Here is a 26,370-nt window from a genome sequence, read left to right as displayed (position 1 = left end):
CGCCTACTGTACAGATTTGAACTCCTTCAAAACGCCACAAAATTTTGCCTCGTTTTCTTTAGAAATCGACCGGGACACTCACGAACGACTCCACAACATAAAAATACAGTCTCGATAGCGATTTAATGCCCCAAACATGGGCTCTTACAAAACAATTTTGTAAATGAAAGCAAACAATCTAAATGCCCAATCCTGAAAACATTCATAATTGCAAATAACATTCATAGACAACCATCACATGAATTATACATAATGTTTGATCCCTCCATTAAATTGTAAAATCTTTTTGAAATTTTGAAGATATTTGGGCTAAAACCCCCGCTCTGATATCAATTAAAGGAACCACTAAAAGTTCGTGAGCAAAAATGGGGATCAGACCCAAATCCCAATTTTTACCCAAAAAAAAAAAAAAGAATTTTTACAGAGAAGAACATACAAAATTATGCATTTAATTAGAAAATACAACATGCTTGAAATTACATTATGTAGAAGAATAAAATGGGTTTGGGAACTCTTACCTTCTTCAATGGAATCCCTCGAACCGACAAACACCACCATGGTGGAAACATCATTATTCTTTGAGTGAGAATTCAGGAGTTACATGGGCTCCGACTATTTTAAAGGCGGGGGATTTTAGAGTTGAGAGAAAAAGAAGAATGAGGATTCATAACCTATCTATAAACTTTTGTGGTCTATAACTTAGTTTATGTAAAAACAGAGGGAAAAGAAGAACAACCACTCCATATTCCCCACTATCACGTTGAAGAGAGAAAAGAGGGGGATTCAACTCCCTCCCAAAATTGATTTTAAAAAATAAATTAAATAAAATTTATTTATTTTAATAAATCAATTAATATATATTTATAAGATAATTACCTTGTCATATAATGTACATTAAACTATATGTTATATCAAATATAACATATAACCTATAGTTTCTATATTGTATCAAATACAATATAACCTATAGTTTTAATTTCTTTCTCACTAATGACTTTTAATATAAATCACATTTATATTAAACTTAATTATATGAATCCAATTCACATAATTAATATTTGAATCATATTCAAATATTTATTCTCTCTCAAATAAACTTTATATTATAATGTATCAATTACATTATAGTAATTATATCATATATAATTAAATTAAATTAATTATATCACATATAATTAATTCCCTCAATTAATTTAAAAGATTCAAATTAATCCAAAAATTGATTCTCATTAATTCTCGTTGAGCTATAGAGAGGACCTCATGGACCTGTAACTTGAAGCTCTAACGGTACGTGTATAATTAATTAAACTCTTTAATTAAATTATTCACCATCCGTTAACTTTCGGACACTCCACTAAAGACCGACAGCTACACTCTTTGTATCACAGATATATTTTTGTGTCAATTGGATATAACCAGTCAACAGTACAATGACCCTTCACAAATTGCTCGTAAGTACACATGGGCCAAAATTACCGTTTTCCCTCTATAGTTACATCTAACTCTTTAAGTGCCACTAATCCCACTAATGAACAATAAATCATAGTCCAACTATGACCAAACCCCTCTCGGGCTAGGAGAGGGTGTGGCGCGATATTGTTCAAACCCCAGAATTAGCTCTTAAGGGAGCAATTTATCTACTTGCCTCGACGTTGGGGAATGAGTGATTTCTTTATTGTGTAGTTGTGTTCCTAGCTCCCTAATCAAACGAATTCCCAAAATGGTAGGCTGAGTGATTTTCTGTTTGGTAATTAAGGTTGTTGAATGGGCTATTTTTCTACTTAAAGCATCTGCCACCATATTTTCTTGCCACGATGGTACAAAATCTCACAATCATAATCTTTCACTAACTCTAGCCATCTGTGTTGTCTCATGTTTAACTCCTTATGAGTGAATAAGTATTTTAAGCTCTTATGGTCTGTGAAATTTTGTATCTTCTCTCCGTACAAATAATGTCTCCAAATCTTTAAAGCGAAAACCACTGCTGTCAACTCCAAATCATGCGTAGGGTAGTTTCGTTTATGATTCTTCAACTGACGAGAGACATTAGCAATTACTTTACCCTGCTGCATCAGCACACGCCCAATTCTTTCTTGGAGGCATCACTGCAAGTAACAAAACTTCCTGATCCATCTGATACCGTGAGAACTTGTGCATAAACTAACTTCTATTCGCCAGGTCCATAAAAACTGTAGGGTATCTGTCAGGCCAAATGACATTATGATGAACTCGTAATGTCCATATATGGAATGGATTGCTATCTTCGAAATATCACTGTCTTTTATCCTTAACTGACAATATCCTAAACGAAGATCAATCTTGAAGAATATTGTAGCTCCTTGCACCTAGTCAAACAAATCATCAATCCTAGGAAGAGGGTACTTGTTCTTTATGGTCATCTTGTTGGTATAGGTAGTAACTTTTAATTCTCTTAAGCCCTTCTTAACCATTGTATTCATGTCCTTAGAATCTCTCTCATTCATATGTGATCTCAGTTCAGTCATGTCTCCCTTCTAGACGAGTCATTACATGCCCACCAGCTTCCACTTGGTTCATCCCCGAACCACATCTTATTGGGAGAGGTTTCCTTCTGATACCAATTGTAACGACCCGACTTTCTAAGACATCTTAAGACTCTAATATCAATTGTCACCATCATACTTCTTTAAGACTCATGAAGCAGTAGTGCAACACTTATTCTTGCCCTCGAGCAAATCATGCTATTTGCAAGCTAGCAAGCAAGAAAGAGACAACAATAACTTAGATAGTTTATAACTCGTAATATGAAGGATTGCCAACCAGTCTTATAGTATATTATTATTATTTTTTTTTTTTGTTATGTCACCCTTGCACATGGAAAATGGCAAGAATTCACAAACTAAAAAAATTACTAGGAAAGTAAACTAACATGAATAATGAAATACATAAGATGAAAACATGAGAAAAAGGAGTCGACATAGCATTCTACCATGAACACACACCCTAGACAAAGTATGACCATGACACATCACACATATTGAAAGACTAGTATATAACAATATCAATTTAAAAAAACAAGATAAATTTAATTATGAATGAGTTAATAAAAACATAGCTAAACTAATTAACACATATCTTCCATGTAATATAGAAAACAAAAGATTATTTATATAATAAACTTAACTCATTTTTTTAGTTATTTGATTGGGTTTAAAATGGGTATAAATTTTTCATGACGTATCAACATTCGATTATAAGATATAAATAGAAAAAAAGAAAAAAAAGAAAAAGAGAAATTCAATGAAGAGTGAAATCTTTTAAAACACTCCAAGCTACTACTTAAAATAGTATTTTCCCCCCCTCACGAGAAAAGAAAAATTGGAACATTTTCCCTCTTGGTCTTCTTCAGATTTCCCCCCAAATTTCTCATTCTTCGCCGCCATGTTCAGAGCCGTCGTCGGAATCGCTGCTGTAGTTATTATGAGCTTCGAATTCTTCGTTGCCAGTATGCGATTCCCTACTGCTGGTATGCTCTAATGTAGAATCGTTAATATTTACATTATCGGAAGGTTCGTTTTGCAGTTTGAACGATGAATCTCCTCCTCCTTCTGAATCTCTGCTACTTTCAAGGCTGTCGATTCTTCTATTTTCCGATGCGTTGCTGCTTCTAGGTGAAGAGCCTCCATCGCTTGATGAGGAGCTATCTTTTCTGGTGTGATTTGGCGGTGGTTGTATATCGTCTTTGAATACGACTCGTTTCTGTTCAGATTCTTTGTTTTTCGCTTTTTTCTTGCCTGATTTGCTTTTTTTTCCTTCTCGTTCATCTTCATCATCTGAGGTATCTGTTTCGTGGTTTCTTGCGCTTGTGAAATTTGCAGATGCGCTGTCTTTGTCTTTTCCGATTTTTCGAGATTCGGTATCGGAATCTGAAGAATCTGAAGAGGAATAATCATCATCTTGATTCTCCTCCTCAGGTTCGGGTTCCGGCTCCGGCGGGTAAGGAAGTGGACGGAGATTCTCGTCTGGAACTGTGGAAAGGAAACTGAGAGCCGTCATGACGTCGCCGATCAGAGGACGGACTTCTGCTTCCTCTTGCAGACACATGGCAGCAACGGCGACGGCCTGATTCAGATCTTTCTCCGGGAACAACCGCCCGAGGAGCGGATCTGCCAGGTCTGGAAATCTCTTTGGATCTCGGAAAAATGGTTGTGCCTGTTACATAGCCGGTAAAATTCTAGAGCAAAGCAGAAGGAAAATGCCTCTATCTTGTGAGTTCATTTTTAATAGATAAGTGAATCTCACTAATAATTTTGAATTATTAAAAATAACCCGTTGGTTTTCAAAGATCCATCATCTGAAAGCAAGAAATTATACTAAGTAATGTATTATAAATTTGGGTTTGTTTGATAGTAATTTGATTTGTGGTTTCATAATTTCAAAAATTATGCTTGCTTCTTTGCGAGTTCTTAAGAATGCTTTTCTGTCAGATTTATAAACAAAAGTTACGTACATTTCAAATCTGGCTTAGACTTTTAAAATGCTGTAAAAAAAGGATTTTTAAAACTGGAACTAAAATTTTCATGAAACAACACTAACTTTAAATCTAAACACAATGCAAATTGAAAAGCAAACCATACCCAAGCAACAAGATTCTGCTCGTTATTTGGCTTTGTAGTGTCAATGGCTTTTCTTCCAGTAATGAGTTCAAGCATAACAACTCCAAAGCTGTAAATATCAGACTTGGAAGTAAGCTGACCACCTCTTGTGTATTCAGGAGCAGAGTAGCCGTAGGTCCCCATGACCCTCGATGGCAATGGCGACTTATCACCGCCGGGGCCAAGCTTCGCTAGCCCGAAATCAGAAAGCTTTGGATTGAAATCTTCATCTAGCAAGATGTTTGATGACTTCAAGTCTCTAAATATTATGGGAGGATCTGCTTGGTCATGCAGGTATTCCAATCCCTTAGCAACTCCTGATGCTATTTTTATACGAACAAACCAATCCATTGGCTTCCGATCTTCTTTTTTATCTGCCAATATTGAAGCATAGTTTGATGACATTTATCAATATATGAAATTTTAGAGAGTAGTTTCTCACATTATGAATGGCTAATGGTAATGATACTGGTTCTCTAAACTATAGTATAGCTATTGGATCAATATTTTAGTTCATGAAGCTTAAACAATTCAATCGAACTTTGTATTATAGTTTTATGTGGTTAAACTAATCCTGATGAATCATGTTTATTTGATATGTAGCTGAATCGAAATAATATATTATAGTTTCATGTAGTTAAACTAATACTGATGAAACATGTTTATTTGATATGTAGCTGAATCGAAATAATGTTCGCAAACAAAGAACAGGAGCTTGAGGAGACTAGATAGAGCGGTGAAAAAAGGTTTGATATTTTATTTCAAAAATAACCACTGTTGCATGAGCTACTTTAGTTCAACTGTCCAATTCTTTTCTTATAATTGTACACATCATGCTATAAATCATTCCATCCACGTTTATCTAATATGCAAAACCACATAATCATTTTGTAAATATTGTTAAACTATATGAAAACTTTAAATGCACTAGAATTAAGTAGACAGCAACTTCATAAGCTTAGAGAATAGAATTGTACATACCAAAGAGACAATCTTCCAAAGAACCTCCTGGCATATATTCATAGACCAAAATTCTTTGATCTCCATCTGCACAATATCCATTAAACTTCACAAGATTTGGATGCTTTAGAAGGCTCAGTGCCTTAACCTCACCAAGAAATTCCTTGTTTCCTTGTAGCCCATTTCTATCGAGCTGCTTCACGGCCACCACCTTCAAAAATACACAACGTAAACAATTTCCATGAAGATTCTTTTCTTTTTTCGAATATTATAAATACAGAAAAATAAATTTAAATGTATTGACACATAAAAAGCAATATTAATATATGTTTGGTTTAAAAAATCCAAACAAATTCTTAAGTCATGCCTGACTAACCTCTTGTAATCAAGATAGATAAAATCTAACCATCATGAGTTGACCTAGGGGTAAAAAAAGGCATATAATATGTTCAATCCATGGTGGGGTCAAATGAGTTTCTTTGACATCGAATAACCAATCTTCCCTAGTAGTCAAAAAGGTCCATAACCACTTAGAGGGTTTTGGGGACAACAACTATTCTAACACTATAATAACCACCTCTTATTACCGTAAATACTATTTCAAAACCCTCAACTAGCTACAATCAACACTATTTTAAAATCTTTATTTGTTATAGTATTTACTATTTGCTACAGTTTTTACTATTTTACATTTATCATTTTTTATTCTTTGCTACAATATTTACTATTTCCTTCTCAAACTAAGTTTACACCTCAAACTCATGCTATTGTAAAATAACTATAATAATCTAGGATTATAATAACCAACTCCTTATCCTAAAGGTCTTTTTATAATTTAATAACTTGTGAGTTTTCTTGACATTCAAATCTGGTAGGTTATTCAGTAAGGTTGTGCATAAACTGACTTGAACACTCAGAAATATTAGAAAAAAGAGCGAAAAAAGATGGGTAGAATTTGGTTAGTTACCTGGCCACTTTGAAGGGTAGCCTTAAAGACTTTCCCAAACCCACCTTCACCCAAAAGACATTCCTGGCGGAAATTCTTTGTAGCAGTGGCTAGCTCTCGGAAAGTGAAGTTCTGGGCATCTATTTTTTCACCTTCTTGTGGTTTGTCCTTGATTTCCTCAACAGGCTTTGATTTAACCTCTGTTTTTCAAAAAAATAAAAAATAAAAATAAAGTTTAATTCAAGTCGGGATCTTTGTGCATACTATAATTTATTATTCAATTTTATGATCCTACATTATTCTTATTTGATATTGTTGGCATAGTCAACACTTAATTATCATTCGAAAGTTTAAATATCTTGGACCTCGTTTGGTAACTATTTTGTTTTGTGTTTTTGTTTTTGAAAATTAAGTCTATGAACTCTTTTTCACTTCAAAATTTCTTCCTTTGTTATCTATTTTTCATCAATAGATTAAAAAACCAAGCCAAATTTTGAGAACTAAAAAATGTAGCTTTCAAAAAGTTATTTTTGTTTTTGGAATTTGGCTAAAAATTTAATCATTGTACTTAAGAAAGATGCAAATCAATGTAAGAAAGGTGGGAAATGTGGATGAAATAGACTTAATTTTCAAAAATGAAAACGAAAAATCAAATGATCACCAAATGGGATCTTGGTAATTCGATTTTTTCCCCATGAAATAACACATACCCTTTTCTTAGTTTTGTATTTGGCTAAATGTATAATTTTGTACCGTTAGGTTATATTTTAAATCTCATAATTTAAAAGTTTCAATTTATCTTCTATACCTATGCATTTCTCTCCAATTAATGATTTATCATTTCAAAATGTTCAAATTTATCTTTTTAGTAAGTTATTGTTTCAAATCTACTATTGTACACACGATGAATAACATCGTGTGTACAATGGTGGATTTGAAATAATAACTTACCATTTGAAACAATTTTCCAATATATATATTAATTGAGTTGGTTTACATGTAATTTGATAAAGTAAAGGATAGAAGTCGGTTTTGCATAATTTAGATCAATATTGCAAAGACAATGGCTAAGACTAAAACAAATAATAATTGAAAATGTAAAGAAGTAAAAATATAGGCAGATAAATGATAACCATTAATCAATATGTAAGTTGAAAATTTTGCTTGATTATTACTTGCGTGTCATCGAGATATGTTCGAGTTTTTTGCCAAATTTAAAACAATAAAACTTCTTTTTTCTTTCCCCTAAATTCTTGTATAGATTTGAAAGTATTTATTAGGTTAACTTATTTAAAAGAACAAAAAAGAAAAAAAAAAAAAGGAAAAGGAAATTTGAGGGTCAGTGGTCATGAAACTTTAGCTTATGAATACAACTTATTTGATTTGCCCTTTTCTTGAAAATGTTTTCACTATCCTAGTCACATTCTAAAAACCATTTTTTTTTTAAATTTTTAAAGAGATTTTTTTAAGAGATTTTTTTTTTTTTTTTTTTTTTTTGCAAATTGCAAAATCACTCTAAAAATTTGCTGGTAGTTGCAATTATATTCTATTGTAAAAGTTGAGCCCGAAACTTACACAATTGTTATAGGCCTCAAACTTATAATAATGGTAGGATTTAGACCCCAAATGATAGAAACTTATTTGAGGGCTCAATTGTTATCATTTGGAAGTCTAATTTCTAGAATTATTGTAAGTTTGAGGATCTAATTTTAATACCTATATAAGTTTAGGTCTCAATTTTTATAGTTGAAAGTTTGAGGGTGTAATATAATTGGGACTACCACCATACGTAGGTTTGCAATTTGTTTTTTTTCGTAAGAGATTTTTTGGTGTGTTTGTAACCATTGTAAAACAATAAAATTAAATTTCCATAAGACATTCATCAACATTTCTATATTTTTATAGATTCTACATCTGACATGAAGGTGTATCTATTAATTTAGGCTTTCATCAATATTTTTATGTTTTCATAGATTCTACATTTGCCACGAGGGTGTATCTATTAATTTAGGCTTTCATCGATATTTCTACGTTTTCATAGATTCTACATCTGACATGAGAGTGTATTTATAATTTAGGCGGTAATCATTTTGTTTGTGGTTTTTGTTTTTTAAAATCAAGCCTATGTATACTACTTCCACCTTCAAATTTCTTGTTTTGTTATTTACTTTCACCAATGGTTTAAAAAATCAAACTAAATTTTGAGACTAAAAAAATGTAGCTTTCAAAAAGTTATTGTACTTAAGAAAGATGTTAATTATTATAAGAAATGTAGATGAAATAGACCTAATTTTAAAAAACAAAAACAAAAGACCAAATAGTTACTAAACGGGCTTTAAATTTTTTGTTTTTATTTTTGATTTTTTTTATATAATTTTTTAAAAAAATATCCATAGACATCGAAATCGACATCAACCTTAAGGGAAAATCATATGATTGAGAGGAAATAAGAACAAAGCAGATGAAAAAAAGGAAAAAAAAGAAAGAAAGAAATGATTTAGAATAGGAGAAAGGAGAATGAATAGAGAAGAACAAACCAGGGGACTTTGGGGGCGGAGGAGTGCGGTGGCCGGAGGAGGAAGACGATTCAGAATTGTCATTATTATTATTATTATTATTATTATTATTCTTATCAATCCCTTTCTTGCTCTTCTGAGACGAAAAACACGGAAAGCAACTCATCATTCTCCTCCTTTCAAACTCCTTTCTCTTGCTTCAATTAAATCCCCCAGATCTGGAAAAAAAATACAAAAAACCAAATAATAATAATAATAATAACAAAAAAAAAAAAAAAAAAAAATCAAGGAGCAGTGGATTTGGCAAAGAAGAAGAAGAGAAGGAATGTCATGGAAATGGGGGGAAGAATGGTAATGGAAGAGGACGCTGGGTCCTCCAAAGTTATTGAAGGACCCGGCGACAGAAGATGGGGAAGAAATTTGGGGAATGAGACACCAAAAAATTAAGTGCGATTAATGAAGAACGAGAAGAAGAAGAAGAAGAAGCCATAGGATCGTGGGAACATACAATACAATAGTTTTTGGGGGAAAGAGAAAACAATTTTTGGGGGAGTTTTTAGGATGGAGAATTTTAGGGAGATTTGAATGGAATTCTTTTCCCCTTTTTTTTCTTCTTTCAATGGAACCACAGAAAAACCCGGGATTTTCATTTCTGTTTCTTTTTCTTTTTTTAAAAAAAGGGATGAATGTTGAATCAAACACACCACCTCCCCGAAACACTCTCTTTTTAATACAACACCCCTAACAACTAAACTAAACCCATGCCTTTACATTTCATACTAATCAACTATCTTACATTTAGTTTTAATTTCTTTTCTAATACATTTTTATAACTTCTAACACACAAATTGAATGGTTCGCCTAAATGAGCATGGCTCAATTGATATAGTACCTTTCCTATCAATCTCGAACTTGATTCCCTCACTTCACATAATGTCAATAAATGAGAGAAAAAAAATGTATCTAAGATCTATATTTTAAGATGATGACTATTTTCCATTGAAATGTCTTTATGTCGGCATTTAAGTCTCAATCTTTGTCCAACATTCTAATAGGTTTCTTTTCCAATGATTATGATAGTTTTGAGATGTGCAAACTAAGACTTGAACAATGTCACATTGTTTCGTGACAATATTCTTTTGAAGTTTGATATAGTTGGTATCAAATTGAGTATTTTGTTGAATAAATTTATAATTGTACAGTCAATAATTCAGGTGACTACTAAATACATGAAGTATATAAGAATTTCTTTTTCAGGTGACTAAATACATGAAGTATAGAAGAATTTATGGTATCAAAATAAATTTCTTTTTCTTTTCCCTCCAATTAGTTCTTCCCTTCTATACATCCCGTTTGAGTGGAGAATCTTATCATCCCCATCTTACTTTTACATTTTTTTAATAATTTCTATTTTGTCATTTGTTACAACTATTTAGGTAAAAGTAGTTACGTGTGAGATAATGTATTCTTTCATGTAAATGTGTGATCAAGACCGTAGATATGAAGCGTCTTGATTTAGTGGTGGAGATATGTTTGAACAAATAACCTATTTTCTCCTGTTATAACTATTTGGGTAGATGACTATGTGGTATATCTTTTCTTGTATGTGGGTGTGATCTAGACTATAGATATTGAACATCGCGATCAAATGGTGGAGATAACTCCATTTCCTCCATTATAACTAAAAGTGGTTACATGATGATGATGAAGCGATGTATTCTTTTGTATATTGGTGGGTCTTGAATATAGCAACATCATGATCTAACGGTGAAAATATGTTTGAATGAATGATCATGTCCCTTACTTTTTAAAATTTCATTAAGTTCTATTTTGTTTCTCTTTAAATTGTTACAACTATTTAGTTTAAACAATGTAAAAGATATATTTCAATAGTTACAATATTTTGAACTTTTTTTTTCTCTAGGTACTATATATATATTTTAAACTTCTTTGCTATATACTACCTCAAAATATATATTTCATGTAAATTGCATGTGTTATTGGCTAGTTAGCCTTGTTGAACGAGAAAGTTTGGATCAATGACAAATTATTTATCACGTTAATGAAAAGATTGATGATTAAATTTAAGACTAATTAAAAATGGACATGTCAAAAATTGAAATTAAAGATAAGTTGTAAATCTTGATGATATCGTGTTTTTGTTGTGATTGTTGAATCGATAGATAATTTGGTTAAATTTGATATTAATATTTGGGTTGAAGTTCGATTGAATTACAAAAAAAATAGACTTAATTTGAGCAAAAGGTCAACCAAGTCCAAAATAAAATTTGTTGGGCCTAAGGGCTAGGTACATGGATCAATAAGCCCACATGAGAATTTTATAAATAGATGAGTTTTCTTTCATTTGAAAGATTTGGAAATTTTAGATTTTAGAGTATAGAGATAATTTTCTTTACAATCAAAATGCTCTTTAAATTTTTGAAGCTTCAAATTCCTCCAAGATACAAGTAAGAAGATACCAACATTAATTTGAGATTTCAAGAGTATTCACACTAGCTTCTCAAGCGTATGCATTCAACAAAGAAAACTATAGGAGTATTTGATTCAAGTACTGGAAATCGAACATTTACATAAAATCAATATAAGCACAAGTTCATCTCCAAAATCAACATAAGCACAAGTTCATCTTCACAAAACACGTTTTTTAGGAAATCTTGTGTGAGTAAACTTAAATTGAAGATTCAAATTTTGCTAATTTAAGTTCAATATATAGTAATACACTCCCTCAAATTCAAGGTGGTAAGGTAGAGATCAATTTAACTAAGTGAAACAACCATGTTACAATACTTTTGTGAAGATATTTGTGGCTACTCTATAGTGGAGATGGATTATAGTAGCGCTTTGCTTTGAAGATTATGACAAACTAAGTGGAAATAATACTCGATGTATTTGATCTTTCATGGAAAACATCACTATGAGGAATTTGAATAGCTCTTCGATTGTTATAATAATTGTAACATCTCGAATTTTAAGAAAATTTAAGTTAGTTATCTAAGATTATTGAGTTTTAATTTCCTTTTCATTTTTGGAAATAAGGATTAAATTGAAATAATTGAAAAGCTTTTATTGGTTAAATTGAATTTAATTGATTAGATATTCAAACTAATTATCTTGAACATATTGAATTTTGCCTACTTTGATTTTGATTTTGGATTTTGGAGCCAACTTAAAACAATTAAGGAGATAATTAATTTTATGTGGTTTTAAACTGATTTAAATATTTGAAAGAATTTAATTTGTATCAAATCGATGGATTTTATGTCATTAATTTTGATTTTTGAAGCCTAAATTAAGGTAATTTGAGAAGTTAATTGATTTATTAATTTAATAGAATTTTTAGAGATTTTCGAGATATTGTGATAAAATATTTTATTTGTATTTTTAAAATTTGAAAAAAAAGAAAACGAAAGAATTGGAAATTTTCGAAATTAAAGGAGAGTGAAAAGATGCAGAAAATCGGAGAGAAAGCAATTTGATTTTTCAGCTACAGCTTTTAAAAAATTGTTGATGCTAGATTTTGAACCGTTGGATCGTGCTAAAATTTGGTCAATCCGTCCGGGACATATAGAGTTTCATTTTGAACGGTTGGATCGTTGTTTGAAACTTTGGTTTGTCTGTAATCGCTGTTGAATAGAATCGAAGGATTTTGAGGTGTTCACCAAATTTGAGATTAGTTTCAAGACAATTTTGGGTAAGTGTTTCTTTCTTTTTTGGAATTTCTTGGAGATTTATTGTTGCCATCTAAGATTTTGGTCCAGATTGATTAACCCATAATATTGGAATTCTAGATTCAAGATTTGGAGAATATTGGCTTGATCACCATCAAGTGTTTAAGGACCATATGGGTGATTTTTTTAGGTGATAATCAGACTTTGGAATCCTTCTGGGTCTTGATATAATCATTGTAATGTGGGTTTTAATGCCTATTGTGGAATGTGCAAAGGATTACATTATTGTTCGAAGCTTTGGAGTGAGCTTAGGTCAAGCCACTATTTGGTTAAGTAGTTTGGAGACGTTTTAAGGTGAACTTGTATTTTAGGACTAAATTTTACGTGTTGAAGTAAATTTTGGTTTATGCATAGGGTTTGATTCAAGATTTTGCATTGTCGAGGACAGATTAGTTTGCTTGTTAATTTAGACTTGCTATTTGAGGTAAGTAATCTTACTATTGGAATTGAGTGTTAAGGACCATATGGGTGATTTGAGTTGCCGATGGTGTTCTTGATCCTTAGGAGAGATCAAGAGTATTCGTGATTGGACCGAAAAAGAAATACATGAAGAATCTTGTCTTCAAGAGGTTGGATTTTGGAAATCCTATTATTCTTTCACTGTATTTTCTTTGAAAAACATGTTATAAAATAAAATTTATTTTAGAATGCATATTTTATATTTTCTATATTTTACATTCTGTGAAAAACTAAAATTGGTACTGATCTTGCTTCCGCTTCGGACTTTACAGTTCTTAAATTGGTATTAGAGCGACATTCTTATTCCCAATTTTCTCAGTTTTCATAATTAATTTATAATTTTTATGGTGAGATTATATTTACTGTTCTGAAATTCATGTTGATGAATGAGGTTTTGCAATTTTTCGATATTTTTGGGGTTGGACCGTATAGATTTTTTGTTTTTGTTTTTGTTTTTGCAAACTAGTTTGTAAGGGCCCATTGTTTTGGGCATAAATTTGCACTAGATTATTGATTAAGCCTGCATTGTTCATGATTTTTTCGATGAAATTCTGGAGAAAACGGGGCCAAAGAAAAAAACGAAGGGAAACATACGCTTCAAGATGGGAAAGGGGTGAGCGTTGCATTTAGTCTGTGTGCGGTTTGTGGGGTTAGAGCAGTTCGCACGGTTCGCAGGTTCGGTTCAACTGCAGTTCGTGGGACTGGACCGGTTCAACTTGTTTTGAAGTTTTTTTTGTAATAAATAGTTATTTAATTAATTAAATTAATATAAATGTTATATTAAATTGATTAATTATTTAGGAGTTCAATCCCGGTTCAACTAATTGTTTATTGAAAATATGCATTGAATGTATGATTTATTTATTTTATATATGTCATAATATATGCCATATAGTAAAATTCCACCGTAGGTTAGGCATTATTTACCATATACCATAAACATTATAATTGTTATAATATAGTTGCATGATTTAATATTATAGCATACTCATGCATCATATAATATCATAAACATTATAATTGTTATAATATATATTTGCATGCATTAGTAACATTGTTATGCATCATTTATATCATAAGAGTTATAATATATAGTTAGATGTATGTATGAATGTTATCTTATTTTAAATTATCATTACTTTAATATACAATGGTTATGTAGGTTTAAATAATGAAAATTAAATTTGCAATTGCACTAAGCATATCATTATTTTAGTTAATTTTATAATTGTTATAATTTTCTAAGTATGATTCCACATGCAATGTTTGGTTTTAATTTATTTCATTTTATATAATTGTTATAATTAAATTAAATTAGAAATTAAAATCAATAATAAATAGTTGCATGCTCACTTAGGTTAAAATCATTTAAAAAAAAAAATTAAAATATGATTCACATAGACCTAAGTTCATAGTTTTTCTAATAAGATTAGAAATAAGTTCAGGATTTTTAATAGTTTAATAGGATTAAATTGGTTTTAATAAAGGATTAAAGTTGTAGCAAATGTATCTATAAGGGATCTTTGTCTAAGGTTAATTCTGTCTAGGCTGGGGTATTTAAGGTGACAGAAACGGAACACCTTTACTTGGGCACTGATCTGGAAGATGAATTAGATAAAATTGCTACAAGAAAAATGTGTGTCAATATATCTCACGATCTCTCATATTAGTTTGTAGTAAATTTTCATGCTCGGCCTTGAGGCACCTTTGCTTATGTCCCTCTACGGATGATATTTGCATGGTTGTTTACCCAAACTCTAGAAATTGATAAGGCTAGTTTAGTTATTTCCCAAATCGGGTTTCTTTGCGATTGGCTCATCGGGGCAAAAATCTAGAATCTAAAATGTGAGGTTGCACTTACAAGAAAATGTTAAGCTAGTTAACAATTTTTGGATCAAACAATGATGGCTGATAATTATAGGAACAAAAAGTTGTTTTTTGTTGTAATTAATGGTTGAAATGGTCTCATTTTAGTGAGGAGGTACTTGATCACCCTAAGGCGGCTTTTACCCCGCCCCACTGAAACATCATTGCAAAATAAATATCACATGGTGCATTACGCTATTTTGCTAAAATTTATTGGTTTACCCAAATTGGGTAATGCATGGATTACTAATATAAATAAATTTATGTTACAGTAAACTTTAAAAATATGACTTCTGCAACTCTTAATATGCTTGTCGTCGACAAACTTACCGGTGATAATTACACAACCTGGAAAAATACAATCAATATAATTCTGATCATTGATAACCTGAGATTTATCCTTGTTGAGGAGTGTCCTCAAGTCCCCACTTCAAATGTCGCTCAAAATATTTGAGAGGCATACGAACGCTGGTTATGAGAAAATGAAAAGGCTTGAGCGTACATCTTGGCAAGCCTTTTTGAGGTCTTAGCCAAGAAACATTGGGGATTCGTCTGATTTGGAAGCTGGGAATTCAGCTACACAAGATGGAATTCACTCCTTCCTCGAGGCAGGGGTAAGTAGATAGATAGCTCCCTTAAGGGCTGATTCTGGGGCTTGAACGATGTGGTGCCACACACCTTCTCTTGGCCCGAGAGGTGTTCATACATAGTTGGACTATGTTGTATTGTTCATTAGAGGAATCAGTGGTATTTAAGGAGTGAGATGTAACTACAGGGGCAAAATGGTAATTTGGCCTAGCTATACTTACGAGCATCTGTGAAGGGTCATCGTACTCATGATTGGTTATATCCAATGGACATAGAAATATATCTGCGGTAAGAAGAGTTCAGCTGTTGGTCTTTAGTGGAATGCCTGACAGTTAACAGATGGTGGATCTCGTGGCTAAAGAGTTTAGTCAGCTATTCACGGATGTTGGAGCTTCGAGCCACAGGTCCATTAGGTCCCCTGGGTAGCTTGGATAAAGTCGAGAACCAGTATTTGAGTTAATTTGAAATGTTCAAATTGACAAGAGGAAGTTCGATTATATATGATATAATTGGACTGGTTAATTCTATATGATATAATTGGCTGAATGTATGAGATACATTATTTTAGAGGAAATTAGATATAAATATGATTTATATCAAGTAGAGGAGAAAATACTATAGTAGATATGTGATATCAAATTATAGGATAAAAATATAATATGATTATATTTATTAATTAATTAATTGGTTAATTATATGATAATTAACCCAAATTTCACGTTCGGACATGAGTTAGTGGGGAGCGTTGGTTAATGTAACCGATGAATTAAAATGATTTTTTTTTTTTTCATTTTGATCGTCTGTCGTTAGATCGCTCGAAGAGAATTCGGAAGCGCGCGTTGGTGAAAGTAAACGATTGCTCGAGAACCTATACGATAGTCGCTCTTCGTGTAGATGATCGTCTACCTCGCGCTAAACGATCGCACTCTATTTTCTACACGATCAGATAGCTTCTCTAAACGATCGTATAGTGTGCCGGTTTTACTAAACGATCGTGTACCTTTTCCTAAACGATCGTTCAGTAAATCCTACACGATCCTGTAGCTCCTCCTAAACGATAAGCATTTCTGCTATGCAATAGCGTCTTTTTCCCTCCCACTTGCTTATCGCCTATACGATTCGTGTTTCCTCCTTCCTCTACCAAATTCACCAAAGCCCACCCTTTGGGTTTTCACTCCGAGAATACTCGAGGCTCTTTAGTGGTGGTGATATGACTTCAACCATTGAACTATTGCATGTGCCTAAAGGACCAATTACAAGAAGCAAGACAAAGAAGATTCAAGAAGCATTCACATTACATCTTCAAAAACTAGCAAATTCAAAAGAACCGACAAATAATTTTGAGACCAAAGTTTTATATAATGTTAGTTCAATGAGTCAAGAAGAGAATGACATGAAGATGACATGGGAAAAGTCCTATAGTTTAGAAGATGACATGGTGGTAAAAAAAAGTGTGCAGATTTTGTAAAGAAAATATTGTCAAGTGTGCACTGCATGGGGAAATGTGATGTCAAACCTTGTTAAACGTGCATATCTACTTTGCCACCTTCTAGAGGATATATTTAAGGCAATTTAAAGACTTTCTACATTCCTAGATTTGCATTTGGACTTATAATTTAGTATGCAATTAAGTTTCAAGTTTCTAGGTATTATTTTCTACAATTTGCAATTAATTGTATTTGAATGACTTTTGAGTTTCTTGCATCCACGACCATTTGACCTATAAAATGGCTTGTAATGTTCTTCAAAACTCAAATTATCAATAGTAAAAAGCTTGTGCTTATTCAACCCTTTGGTGTCGTCTTTTCCTTTCAAATCTTGCTTTAGATTTGATCTTTAAATCAATTCATTGGATTAGTTTTGATCAAACTAATTTTGGAGTGAGTTGTCTTAGAATCTAAGAGTGATCATCATAGATTCTAAGTTCGATCTAAGTAGCTTTCTTTGTGAGTGTTTGCAAGGATCCTAGAAGGACCTTTAGCTTTGCATCCAACAAGCATCGCGGACGCTTATCATTTGGTATCAGAGCATTTGTTCATCGTTCTTGGCCGACTTTAGAAGTTGTTATCTTTACTTTGTTTCAATTTATTTATTTTACTTTTTTTTTCCCATAGCAATTGCTTACATCTTGTAGTAAGACATACTACAACTTATCTTCAAAACTTCTTCAAATTAGCCTGGATCTTAAAGAAAAAAAAAGTCAGCAAAAAAAAAAAAAAACATTAGCAAAAAAAAAAAAAAAAAAAAAAGAAGAAGAAAAACAGTAGCTGAAAAAAAAGAAAAAAAGAAATCAAAGATCCAAAGCACATGAAAGTTTCTTGTCATTCATTTGAGGAAAAAAAATCCAGATTGTTTTATTTTTAGTGTAAGTTTATTTACTCTAATCTTAGTTTGTGAGAGTTGATCATTATGATTTTTTTTTTATCAAACTTTTAGTGAGATTGCACCAAAAATATAAGCCAACCCTTACATCTTTGACCTAGTACCAAAAGCTTACCCTTGAGTGATAAACACGAGTGTTCTTGAGTGAAATTGGGAGAAGTGTGGTGAGGTCCTTTTATTAGGGTGAAGGAGTACCACAAGTACAAGATACTAATATGACTATTCTTCAAGCCATTCAAGGCATGATGGAAATGATGAGGGAAGATAGGCAAGAAAGAAGGGCACAAAAACAAAGAGTCTTACAAGAAGATGAAGGAGTAATTGACTTAGTTGAACAAGAAAGACAAATTGGAGGAAGAGGAAACATGAGAGGAAGAGGAAGAAATAATATGCACCCTAGACGAGGAGAAAGAATCTATGAAGATAGAGATAGTGGAATCAAGCTCAAAATTCCACCATTTTGTGGAACGTCAGATGCGAAGGCATGAATGGGAAAGGAAGATAGAACATGTGTTTGATTGCAACACATTCAGTGAGAATAAGAAGATGAGACTTGCCATTGCTGTGTTCACTAACCATTTGGGAAATTGGTACCAACATCTCAAATCTGAGAGAAAGAGGAAAGAGGAGGATCCCATTGAAACTTGGGAAGAACTTAAAGAAGCCATGAGAAAGAGGTATGTTCCAAAACATTATGAAAGAGATTTTAGAACTAAATTGCAAGTTTTGAGGTAGGGAACAAAAAGTGTAGCTGAATATTATCAAGAGATGGAAACTTTGATAGAAAGAGCAAATATTCCAGAAGAAGAAGAAGATACCATGTCTAGATTCCTTGGAGGTTTAAATCAAGAAATTGCTCATATCGTTGATAGATATCCTCAACTATACTTGGAAGATATGTATCATTATGCAATCAAAATTGAAGAACAATTGAGAGAAGAAAAGGAACATTCCAAGAGGTATAATTCTAAAGCTAATACCTTTTCAAATTCTAATGTTTGGAACAAGGATGGTTTTGTGAATAGGGGTGAAGCAAAAGGGAAGTTTGTGGCTCTTAAAAGAGTGGAAGCCGGTAGCACCTATACGAAAAAGAATGAAGCTTCAAAGGAGGAAAGAGAGAAATCTAGTTCCATTCAATGTTGGAAGTGCAAAGGATTTGGGCACATGAGCAAATATTGTATTAATAAAAAAGTCACAGTCATAAGAAATGGAATTATTGATTCTGAAGATGAATGTGATGAACAAGGTGGCAGCCTTGAGGAAGAATCCGAAGCTTTTGATGATGAGTCCATTGAAGAAGGTAACTCTATATCCTTAGTTGCAAGAAGAGTACTTAATGTGCAAGTCAAGGAGGAGAAAGTTGAAGATCAAAGGGAGAACTTATTTCACACAAGGTGTTTGATTGAAGGAACCCCATGTAGCTTGGTGATTGATAGTGGAAGTTGCACAAATGTAGTAAGTAGCTTTCTTGTAAAAAGACTCCAACTCACTACTCATCCACATCCAATACCATATAAACTTCAATGGTTAACAAACACAGGAGAATTGAAGGTAAACTCCCAAGTTCTTATTTCTTTTACTTTGGGAAGATATAAGGATGAGGTTCTTTGCGATGTAGTACCTATGCATGCGGGTGATATGTTATTGGGCCGACCTTGGCAATATGATAGAGAAGCCACATATGATGGTTTGTTGAACAAGTACACATTTACTTTGAATGGGAAGAAGTTTACTTTGCTTCCATTATCTCCATATGAAGTACAATGCGATCAAGTGAAATTAGAAAAAGAAAAAAGAAAAGAATTTGAGGATCAAGAGAGGAGAGAAGAAAGTAAGTTAAAGGAGAAGAGCGAAAAAAGAGAGAAAAGTGAGTTGCAAAAGGTGAGTGAAAATCAAGAGAGAAAAAAGAGTGATTTTGAGGAAAAAATAAAGAATGTGAGTTTAGTTATGAGAAAAGGGGAAGAGAGGAATACGTTTTCATTCGAAGCACCAAACTTTGTACTTATGTGCAAAGGAATGTGTTTAGTATCTGAACCTAACTCTAATGATGGTTTGCCTAGTGCTTTTAAATCTCTTTTGCAGGAATTTAATGACATGTTTCCACATGAAGATGTACCTACGGGTCTACCTCCTTTAAGAGGAATTGAGCACAAAATTGACTTCATACCCGGGGCAATGCTTCCAAATATGGCGGCATACAGAACCAGCCCTATCGAGGCCAAGGAAATTCAAAGGTAAGTGGAAGAACTCATGGGTAAAGGTTATGTTCGAGAAAGCATGAGTCCTTGTTCAATTCCAGTCATTTTAGTGCCCAAGAAAGATGGAACATGGAGGTTGTGTGTTGATTGTCGAGCCATCAACAAAATAACGATAAATTATCGACATCCTATTCCTAGATTGGATGACATGCTAGATGAATTAAATGGTGCAAACTTGTTTAAAAAATTGATTTTAAAAGTGGTTACCATCAAATTTGAATGCATGTGGGAGATGAGTGGAAAACGACTTTCAAAACAAAATTTGGTCTTTATGAGTGGCTTGTTATGCCATTTGGTCTTACCAATGCACCAAGTACTTTTATGAGGCTAATGAATCATGTTTTGAGAGAATACATTGGAAAATTTGTTGTGGTATACTTTGATGAAATTCTTGTTTACTCTAAAAATTTGAATGAACATATGTTGCATGTCAAGACAATTTTACTTAAACTTAGAGAAGAAAAGCTTTATGCCAATTTCAAAAAGTGTAGCTTTTGTCTAGACCAAGTCAATTTCTTAGGATTCATTGTTGGAAAGGATGGAGCGAAAGTTGATGAAGAAAAGGTCAAGGCTATTCGAGAGTGGCCAACACCCACCAATGCAACTGAGGTGAGATCTTTTCATGGTTTGGCTAGTTTTTATAGAAGGTTTATTAAGGAATTCAGTAGCGTAGCCTCACCATTGAATGAACTTATTAAAAAGAATGTGAAATTTGAATGGAAAGAAAAGCAAGAAAATGCATTCAATGAATTGAAAGATAAATTGATTAATGCACCTTGCCTTACTTTATCTAACTTTGACCAATCTTTTGAAATTGAATGTGATGCAAGTGGGATAGGGATTGGAGCTGTTTTCATGCAAAAAAGAGGCCAATCATGTTCTTTAGTGAGAAGCTAAATGGAGCACAACTTAGCTACCCCACATATGATAAGGAATTACATGCACTTGTAAGGGCTTTGCAAGTTTGGCAACATTACTTGTGGCCAAAAGAGTTTGTCATCCACACGGATCATGAAAGCTTGAAGCACCTCAAAAGCCAAAAAAAGTTGAACAAGTGGCATGCTAAATAGGTAGAGTTCATTGAGACATTTCCATATGTCATTCATTACAAGAAAGGTAAGGATAATGTGGTGGCTGATGCATTATCAAGAAGGTATGCATTGTTTTCTTCCCTTAGTGCAAAAATTCTTGGTTTTAAACACATGATTGATTTGTACAAGTAGAGGCATCTGAATTTCATGATGTGTATATTCAATTTTTAGAAGGGAAAAACGTGCATGATTATATTATGTTTGATGAAATGCTTTTTAGGAAAGGAAAACTTTGTATTTCTAAGTGTTCCATAAGAGAGCTGCTTGTGAAGGAAGCTCATGGGGGAGGACTAATGGGGCATTTTGGGGAATTTAAAACATATAAGATGTTGGCTGAACATTTTTATTGGTTGAAAATGAGAAAGGATGTGAATAAAGTGTGCAAACAATGTTTAAAATGTAAGGAGGCTAAGTCTAAGACACAACCACATGGTCTTTACAGACCTTTAGATGTTTCTAGTGGACCTTAGGTTGACATTAGCATGGATTTTGTTTTAGGACTACCAAAGACTAGGAGACATCATGATAGTATTTTTGTGGTAGTTGATAGGTTTAGTAAAATGGCACATTTCATACCATGTAATAAAACAGATGATGCTACTAACATAGCTAATCTTTTCTTTAGGGAAGTGGTTAGATTGCACGGAATTCCTAAGACCATTGTTAATGATAGAGATGCAAAATTTTTAAGCCATTTTTGGAAAGTTTTGTGGGGTAAGTTGAGAACTAAGCTTTTGTTTTCAACAACTTGTCACCCACAAACCGTTGGGCAAACTGAGGTGGTTAATAGAACATTGGGAACTTTGCTTAGGTCATTAATTTCTAAAAATCTTAAGTCTTGGGAGGATACTCTACCTTTTGTAGAGTTTGCTTACAATAGAGCAATACATAGCACCACTCATTGTTCACCTTTTGAGGTTGTGTATGGCTTTAATCCATTAACTCCGTTAGATTTGTCACCTTTGCCGCCTAATATGTTACTAGTGATGCAGCTATTTCAAGAGCAGAATACATAAAAAATTTGCATAAAGAAGTCAAAGAAAGGATTGAAAAGCATAATCAAAAGCTTGTCAATAGCAAGAACCAAGGGAGAAAGAAAATGATTTTGAAACCCGGTGATTGGGTTTGGGTACATCTACAAAAGGAAATGTTTCCAGATCAAAGGATGTCTAAACTTCAACCAAGAGGAGATGGTCCATTTCAAATGGTAGAGCGGATCAATGATAATGCCTACAAATTGGATCTTCGAGGTGAGTACAACGTAAGTTCTACTTTCAATGTGGCTGATCTGACTCCTTTTGATGTAGGGAATGAAGACCTCAATTTGAGGACAAATCATTTTAAAGAAAGGGGGGATGATATGACTTCAACCATTGAACCATTGCATATGCCTAAAAGATCAATTACAAGAAGCAAGACAAAGAAGATTCAAGAGGCATTCACACTACATCTTAAAAAACTAGCAAATTCACAAGAACCGACAAATAACTTTGAGACCAAAGTTTTATATAATGTTAGTTCAATGAGTCAAGAAGATAATGACATGGAGATGTGATAACTTGTAGAAATACAAGTTATTTATGCCACTTTATCTAGATATTTGCGGCCAAAAGTAAAGGATTATGCGCCAATTGTATAGAAATTAGCTTAGTTTGTTAATAATTCCAAATGATTGTAAGGAAACCCACTAACGCCAAAAGATGGAGAATATAGCGAATATTTGCTCTGTTTTGCAGGAAAATCGAAGTCACCACTTGCGATCAAGGCTCAACCGAATTCCATCAATGCATACCTATCATCTATGCGCTCTTAGTGTGTCAATGCATAAAACAAGTAGTGAAGGAGTGGCGCATGGCGATAGTCGATCCTGTTTTTCCTGACAACCGCATGCGGTTATAAAAACCAACGCCGCATACGAACCAACGATCGAGTGATGTGAGTGACCAATGCAAGTAAAGAAGATCACGACGCGTGTACGGCTAATGATTGTGCACGATTGATGGATTGATTGCAAAATGGAAAGGAATAAAATCCCTCCATCTTCAGAATTTCCATAACTAAATGTGGGACCACTTGGCTGGAGTCAAAGATATTCATCCTATAAATACCCCCATGGAATTCAGTGAAAGTATTGGGTAAAATTCCAGTGAAGGGAATTTCAGTGACAGGGGATTCCATAGAACTAGGTTTTATCCAGTCATATGCTATTTGGTGCTGGGTAAAGTGCTGCAAAATTCTAAAGAGAAGAGAAAGCTTAGCTGAGTGCATAACGATTCATCTGGGAAGAAGAAGATGAGATAAGGCCGAAAGGTGTAATCTCTGAGCCTCAATCCATCATCCCCGAGTGAAGCTTTGTTCAAGGACTCTGCTATCGAAAGGCTAGACCGAGAGGGGAGATTTTCCTACACTGTCAACCATAAGCGGCAAGCAGATTTCCACTGACCAGGGACCAAGACATTGGCACTGATCGTCTCTAACTACTCTTTCTTTGTACTCCATATCTTTGTCATCTTTATATATTCATTCATCATGTATCAGACAATTGCTAGAAATAATAGTTGTTTTGATTATGACCATCTTCTGTATTCTGTCTATCATTGTTTCCCTCATATACATTGTCTCCATCATGTTTTCTTTATCTTTCGATAAGCATTATAAGTATCCTAAGACTTAATGTAAATTAAACTTACTAAATACGTTTAGCTAAAGCATGCTGGACGACATCTTCACCTGTGAGAGCAGAAGTGAAGATGTTATTCTGATCTATCGAGAGAAGGTCAGGAGAGTGCGTTAACTAAAGTGAGTAGTACTTCCAGACATGGAAGCAACCTTGCGTTCATCACGTTTAACTCTAGTTTCTACATAGACATATCGAAAACGTGGCCGATCACTGAGAGGTGTACGCCATGAGAAGAACGGAACAATATTCGTCTCTTTACTTTCTTTAAGACCTTGCAATGATTTGTATACTTATCTTTCCTTTTCTTTTCTCGCCTTAAGCCTTGCCATCGCAAACCATGTCCTTGCACAGACTTCACAACTAGCCCACTCTTTAGCATCTTGTACATTGCGCCTGTATCAAATACATCTAGCTTAGGTTTATTGTATTTACTTTACTGTTTTACTTTATCGCAACTTTACAGCTTTTGTACCATACACACACCTTTTAAAGAATTGAGAAACCGGTCCATAACAACATGAAAACACCACATTAAACCGGTATCGTATTTCCCCGTGTTCGATCTCGGATCATACCGAGAAACTTGCGATGGAATTACACTTAGTTTCATCGTAAGAAAACTTGTGACACAAAAAGGGCATACTACCGCATCAAAAGTAAATATCGCATAAGGCCAGAGTAGTAGCGCATAATAGGGATTAGTATCTTGCGTGCATTGTATAGCATATCTGTGGCACGTTTGCATGTTCCGATATATCGGATTATAATCAATCAAAAAGATAGCAACAAGTTTTTGGCGCCGTTGCCGGGGAACTGGTAACGGGGACATGAGCTTGTAGCATTAGATCAAATAAATTGTCAACAAGATGACATGGGAGAATTCCTATAGTTTGGAAGATGACATGGTGGTAAAAAAAAGTGTGCAGATTTTGTGAAGAAAATGTTGTCAAGTATGCACTGCATGGGAAAATGTGATGTCAAACCTTGTCAAACGTGCATATCTACTTTGCCACCTTCTAGAGGAGATATTTAAGGCAATTTGAAGACTTTCTACATTCCTAGATTTGCATTTGGACTTATAATTTAGTATGCAATTAAGTTTCAAGTTTCTAGGTATTATTTTCTACAATTTGCAATTAATTGTATTTGAATGATTTTTGAGTTTCTTGCATTCATGACCATTTGTCTTATAAAATGGCTTGTTATGTTCTTCAAAACTCAGATTATCAATAGTAAAAAGTTTGTGCTTATTCAATCCTTTGGTGTTGTCTTTTTCTTTCAAATCTTGCTTTAGATTTGATCTTTAAATCAATTCATTGGATTAGTCTTGATCAAACTAATTCTGGAGTGAGTTGTCTTAAGATCTAAGAGTGACCATCATAGATTCTAAGTTCGATCTAAGTAGCTTTCTTTGTGAGTGTTTGCAAGGATCCTAGAAGGACCTCTAGCTTTGCATCCAACAAGCATGGCAGACGCTTATCAGGTGGTGTCGTCTCCATTGTGGTCGTGAGTTCGCGTCATTCGTTCTACAATTGTTGACGTTGCTGCTGGGCGTTGGTAGATCTTGTGGAGGGTTTCCGCTGCGTTGGAGTTCTGAAGTGTGAAGAACGTCTTCAACTGGTATGGAACTCTCTCCCTTATTATTTATCTTGTTCTAAGCATGCCGTTAATTAAAGTTTATTTGCTTAATTGTATGTGTTGAATGTATATGTTTGTATTTTGGTCACTGTGAGATCAAAGCGATCTGAACATGCTCATGGAACTCTTAGATATGAGATCCTTCAATTGGGATGACCATTTTTATCTACTGGTCGTGCTCAAATTGATGTGCACAAAGGAGAGATCACGATGATCATAAATGGAAAGAAGCTCAAGTTTAATATTGTCAAAGCGATGAAGTATCCAGAAGATGAAAGCTTATCAGAATCTGACGATGAACACAGTTGCGATGAAGAGTTGGAGTCTTAAGAAGAAGATGAAGTAAGAGAGGATGCGACAACATCCGTAGAAACCTACCATGTAATCACTGTGATAGTAAACAATGAAGAAAAATTGAATTTGAATGAAGAGAGAAAAACATAGAAACCTTCCTTAGAACAACCATTTACCTTGGAGCTAAAAACTCTACCTAATAATTTGAAGTACGTTTTCTTTGAGAAAAATTAAACTTTGCTGGTAATAATATCCTCTGTGCTACCAGAAGAACAAGAAAATGCGCTGCTCAGCATTTTGAAGAAGTAT

The 26,370-nt window shown here is 33.5% G+C and overlaps 2 protein-coding genes and 1 long non-coding RNA gene across 4 annotated transcripts; 2 read left to right on the top strand and 1 right to left on the bottom strand.

Annotated features, from left to right (window-relative positions):
• Positions 1 to 3,328: 3,328 nt before the first annotated feature.
• LOC120071085 (uncharacterized) lies at positions 3,329 to 6,801 on the top strand. 2 transcript variants are annotated; one of them, XR_016527961.1, is made up of 5 exons: positions 3,347 to 3,505; positions 3,858 to 4,247; positions 4,754 to 4,928; positions 5,312 to 5,380; positions 6,470 to 6,801. It is a non-coding gene; the product is annotated as an uncharacterized LOC120071085 (long non-coding RNA). The 2 variants fall into 2 exon arrangements; XR_016527960.1 differs by lacking the exon at positions 6,470 to 6,801 and having other exon boundaries at positions 3,329 to 3,505; positions 5,312 to 5,529.
• Positions 3,351 to 10,824, bottom strand: LOC120071083 (putative serine/threonine-protein kinase PBL25). Its single transcript, XM_039023119.2, has 5 exons — positions 9,078 to 10,824; positions 6,562 to 6,740; positions 5,616 to 5,805; positions 4,617 to 5,008; positions 3,351 to 4,191 (listed from the first exon to the last, which is right to left on the bottom strand). Exons 1-5 carry the CDS (start codon positions 9,223 to 9,225, stop codon positions 3,406 to 3,408), a joined length of 1,695 nt encoding a protein of 564 aa, XP_038879047.1. The 5' UTR covers positions 9,226 to 10,824; the 3' UTR covers positions 3,351 to 3,405.
• An 8,044-nt stretch (positions 10,825 to 18,868) lies between these two features.
• LOC120072043 (uncharacterized) lies at positions 18,869 to 21,112 on the top strand. Its single transcript, XM_090311050.1, is given in 3 exon segments — positions 18,869 to 20,537; positions 20,540 to 20,967; positions 21,083 to 21,112. Coding segments are annotated over 3 exon segments (2,127 nt in total).
• The last annotated feature ends 5,258 nt before the right edge of the window (positions 21,113 to 26,370 follow it).

The sequence above is a fragment of the Benincasa hispida genome, chromosome 2 (genome assembly GCF_027475165.1).
Source record: "Benincasa hispida cultivar pf3 chromosome 2, pf3_genome.v1.1, whole genome shotgun sequence".
Lineage (NCBI taxonomy): Eukaryota > Viridiplantae > Streptophyta > Magnoliopsida > Cucurbitales > Cucurbitaceae > Benincasa > Benincasa hispida.
The sequence above is the reverse complement of the archived record's forward strand: the minus strand, read 5'-3'. Positions and strand labels throughout refer to the sequence as shown.